The sequence below is a fragment of the Helianthus annuus genome, chromosome 13 (assembly GCF_002127325.2).
Source record: "Helianthus annuus cultivar XRQ/B chromosome 13, HanXRQr2.0-SUNRISE, whole genome shotgun sequence".
NCBI lineage: Eukaryota > Viridiplantae > Streptophyta > Magnoliopsida > Asterales > Asteraceae > Helianthus > Helianthus annuus.
In genome coordinates, this window is record NC_035445.2 from 135,232,790 (window position 1) to 135,237,789 (window position 5,000).

The 5,000-nt window shown below is 34.2% G+C and overlaps 1 protein-coding gene across 1 annotated transcript in view; it reads left to right on the plus strand.

Annotated features, from left to right (window-relative positions):
• Nucleotides 1-4,697: 4,697 nt before the first annotated feature.
• Nucleotides 4,698-5,000, plus strand: part of LOC118485869 (protein Ycf2-like) — a 1,146-nt gene continuing 843 nt past the window's right edge. Inside the window, exon 1 of the mRNA XM_035982374.1 lies at nucleotides 4,698-5,000. This exon is cut by the window's right edge and continues 683 nt beyond it. Within this exon, the coding sequence (XP_035838267.1) occupies nucleotides 4,698-5,000 (303 nt within the window).

A 5,000-nucleotide genomic window follows, 5' to 3' on the forward strand; every position in this document is an offset into this window, starting at 1 on the left:
TTCTTGTTCTTTCAAAATAATGGAAATAAATGAATTTTTTACCATAAAAGAATTTGACACTCCCCTTTTTACAGATATTGATTTTATTGATCAGTAATAATAATGTCAGAAATTTTAATGTAGTATACACAATAATCATAGTTTATTTATATTCATTTTATCAATTAACATTAATTAATTTATCAATTAACATTAATTAATCCGATTTTTGAGTTCATTTGGATAGTGATACAAAAAGACGATAGCAAATAGTTTAGTACAAAGATTCTGCTGATTAATTTATAGCTTTAATTGATACGCCATTTCCTTATTTTTTATCCTAAACTGGGATGTAAGACAGTACATGTGTGCATCGGGTTACTTGCATATAACATGGATATTACAGATCACGGACAGGAGAAAAAATGAAAAATATGATTGATAGAACAATAGAAGATATAGGAAACTCAAAAATTGAAATTAGGGATACATATATATCCTTAACATACTAAAGCGGCTCCCATTATTGGTGTCAAACCAATAGCGATTCATACAAGCTAAATCCTCTAATCGATAATTAGGCCAAAAAAAGAACTTTAATTTTATTAATTCATTTTTTTTTCTGTCAAAATTTTCACTTTCATCCAAAAATTGACTCCAGTTTTTTATCTTGTTCTCCTTGCAAAAGAATTTCTTTCTATGCACATTATTTTGATTCTTTAAATTGAAGGAAATTAGAATTCTCAATTCTCTACGACGTCTAGACGATAAAATTTTTTCAGGAACAAGCAAATCAGAATTCTTTTTGTCTCTATTTAGAGTTTTATGTCTTGGAATGGATTCATCAAAATGATTCTTAGCAACATTTTGGGGGTTTCGGTATCTTTGATTACTTTGGTGCTTACTTTTATGAACCAACGAAATACCTATGATTTGATACATAAAAAACTGTCCGTCATTTTTTACAGATAGACGGGCGGGTTCCATAATTAATATTCCCTTTTTTGTTAATTGTGTAAGATTTAAACGTCTCCTCATTATATCCAAATTCATTTCTTTCCTTTGAATATAGGATATAGAAATTTTTCTTACATTTATTAGGCTAACCAGGAGACCATATATCTGGATATTATTCATCATTTTTTGATTTAATTGATTCAAACGTCCGGTCCATCTTAATTGCAAAGGAAAATCTCCTTTGATTAATATTTGTAGTTTTTCGATCGATTCTAAAAGGGATTCTTCAATATTGTTTTGATTCTTTAATTCAAAATATTGTTTTGAATTGGATGGACTAAAATTGAAAAAATCCTCATCCTCTTCGTGCTTTCCCTTGATATTTTGATTTTCACTAAAATTTGGATTGATATTCAAATTAAAAAGAAGTAAGTTGCTTGGAATAAACCAAGGTTTCTCTTTATATTTATGATAAAGTATCAAAAACTCTGGAAATAAAAAAAATTTCGGATTTGATATGGGGCGATTTAAGATTAAGAATTTTTCATTCATTCCCATCCAATCAAAAGGCATTCCCATCCAATCAAAAAAGACCCTTTTGTAATTGATTTCGGAATTTGAATAAATCGGAAGATAAAAAAGACCATTATTCGGAATTTTATCCCTTATTTGGATTGACAAGATCCTTTTATGAGGTAATGGGGATACTCTAAGGATTCCATTAGTTATGTATCAACGTTCCAACAAAAATACTTGTATGCATCAAAAACCCCAGGTTCGGCGGGGTAAATGCATTAAAAAGGGACAAATTTTAGCGTATGGTGCTGCTACAGTTGGTGGCGAACTCGTTTACGTACTATCAGATGAAAATCTCTATCTCAAAAAAATGTCTAACAGAAATATCCAGAAATCTGAATATAGAAATAAAATAACTAACAGAAATCCATTTTGGTTCTATATTTGTTCGAATAAAATGCTTAGCCAATTCCATGCGTCTAAGCAAAAAATCTTTTCTTCTTCCAACTTTTCGATCTTCCCATTCATTCCCTGTGGATTCCTCTTCCTCCAATTCTTTCCATTCTACCAATGAATAATCTATAATCATTCGTAAATCTAGATTGGCTAATTGTTGTCTGATAGAACCTCCTCCGGTAGACATCTCTCGATTTCGAAATGTATCGAAGCTCCGGGTAGTAAAAAAAATTGGGTACCTGTACCCGAAACCGACACAGGTGGGTATAAGGCCGCCGGGATTTATTAATTTGCAAATTCCTCTTTTCAAGATTCATCGATATTGAATCAATCGAACCCATTGGAATATGAAGGTTCTTTCTTGACCTAACTATAAAGAGACGGATTTCAAATATGGTAAGATACTAGGGGATTTCAAATATGAAAGATCGAATCTATGGAAGCATTGGTTTACCATTGGAATCACTAATGCATGCATTGTTGTATTAGATCGAAATATGAAGGTTCTTTCTTGACCTAACTATAAAGAGACGGATTTCAAATATGGAAAGATACAAAATAGAACTTCTAAAGCAAAAGATAATAGAAATGACTAGTCTTAGAATATAGTTGAACCAAAACACCTATTTTTCTTTCGAGTGATCGTGTGATAACTTTTTGTTCTCATTCATTCAAGATATTATATGAAAGAGTGAAAAAATGCTTCCAAGTGAAATCCCCTAGTATCTTTCCATATTTGAAATCCGTCTCTTTATAGTTAGGTCAAGAAAGAACCTTCATATTTCGATCGATACATAATCTAATGTTTTGAAAACAAAATTTCTTATATCAAATTCAAAGTGCCATGCTATTATTACTTAATATTCATATTTCATATGGCGAAGGCATAGTCTTCTTTTTTCTCTCAAATAAAAGCCCCATTGGCGCCAAGCGTGAGGGAATGCTAGACGCTTGGTAATTTCTCCTCCGACCAGGATAAAAGATCCCATTGAAGCGGCTGATCCCATGCATATTGTATGTACATCTGGTTGCACAAATTGCATAGTATCATAAAGAGCCACTCCCGGTATTACCCATCCGCCAGGAGAGTTTATAAACAAATACAGATCTTGGGTATCATCCTCGATACTGAGATATATCATAAGACCAATCAGTTGATTTGAGATCTCACTATCAACCTCTTGCCCTAAAAAAAGTAATCTTTCTCGATAAAGTCGGTTGATTAGGGTCAAATTGTATCCCTTCGGAACCGTACAGGCGCCTTTTGACGCATACAGTTCAAAAAAAAAAAGAATCAATGTGTAGATTCCAATACTTTTTTTTTCATAGCAAGTTCCTTCTAACTTATAATAATAGGATTTTCTTTGATTTTTCACTAAATACGAGTTTGTCTTCCTTTCCTTTTTGTCTTCCTTTCCTTATAACGTATAATAAAAAAAAAAGAATTCATTAAACTTATCCAATTTACTTCTCATTGATGGATTGTTTCAACGAGATCCAATCCAAATCACGATGTCATTTTCTTGTTCTTAAATGGGCCTCTTTAATCTTTTTAGGTTTATGCTCTACTCTGGGTAAAGATCCGCCCGATTTTGATTTGCACATATAGTACAAATGCTCCCATTACCACTTCTTTTTGTTATCCCTTCAGAGTTTGAAAAAAACTTCTACTTACAAAAAAAGATTTCTTTAAAAATAGGAATCCTTTATGATATAAAATAGATATATTACCACTTGGTTTTTTTAACGGAGTCTGGATACTTCAATGTAGCAGTCCAACTAAGCCAACCATAAATTCTTCTAATTGATAATAGTAATTCGAATCCCCCCCAAAAATGGATCTAATTGCACTTCACGCTCCAAATTTTTTATGATTCAATTAATCTTTCGTGGGTGAAACAGAGGATATCTCGATTGGGGAGAAAACGGGGAAATCCCATATGACCCAACTATAAAGAGACGGATTTCAAATATGGAAAGATACTAGGGGATTTCAAATATGAAAGATCGAATCTATGGAAGCATTGGTTTACCATTGGAATCACTAATGCATGCATTGTTGTATTAGATCGAAATATGAAGGTTCTTTCTTGACCTAACTATAAAGAGACGGAATTCAAATATGGAAAGATACAAAATAGAACTTCTAAAGCAAAAAAAGCAAATGAATCGGAAAAATTGGGTGCTATCATATAGCTTTGTATCGGCTAAGTTCACGAGTTGGAGATAAGCGGACTCGAACCGCTGACATCCGCCGCAGGGTAAACCACCGCCTCTCAGGTCCCCCGACTGATTCTACCATTGAGGCCAACGATAGACAATAACTCCCCCCCGAACACAGCTTACAACTTTCATCGTACTGTGCTCTCCAAAGAGCAACTCTTCTCAAAATCTCACTCAAAAGGTGCTGAGTTGGAATCGCATTCTAATTCTAACTAAGGATTCTTGTGGTTCCGGAGGATCCAGCTACAGGAGAACCAGGAACGGAGAGCTTTCCCCCCTTTTCCGCCGACTCTTTGGCCTTAAGAACGCTGGTTTTAAGAATGAGTGATTGCCCTTCTCCGACCCTTACTGCCCAACCTGAGAGCGGACAGCTAATGCGTTCCACTTATTGGGAGAGCTAATGCTTGTTGGGTATTTTGGTTTGACACTGCTTCACACCCAAAAAGAAGGGAGCTACGTCTGAGTTAAACTTGGAGATGGAAGTCTTCTTTCGTTCCAATGCACGAGATCTTGTAGCACTTACCAATGAGGCCCTATCGATTAGTATTACACAGAAGAAATCAATTATGGATACTAATACAATTAGATCCGCTCTTCATAGACAAATTTGGGATTTGCGATCCCAGGTAAGATCGGTCCAGGATCATGGGATCCTTTTCTATCAGATAGGAAGGGCTGTAGCACAAAATGTACTTTTAAGTAATTGCCCCATAGATCCTATATCTATCTATATGAAAAAGAAATCATGTAACGAAGTGGATTTTTATTTGTACAATTGGTACTTCGAACTTGGAACGAGCATGAAGAAATTAACGATACTTCTTTATCTTTTGAGTTGTTCTGCCGGATCGGTCACTCAAGATCTTTGG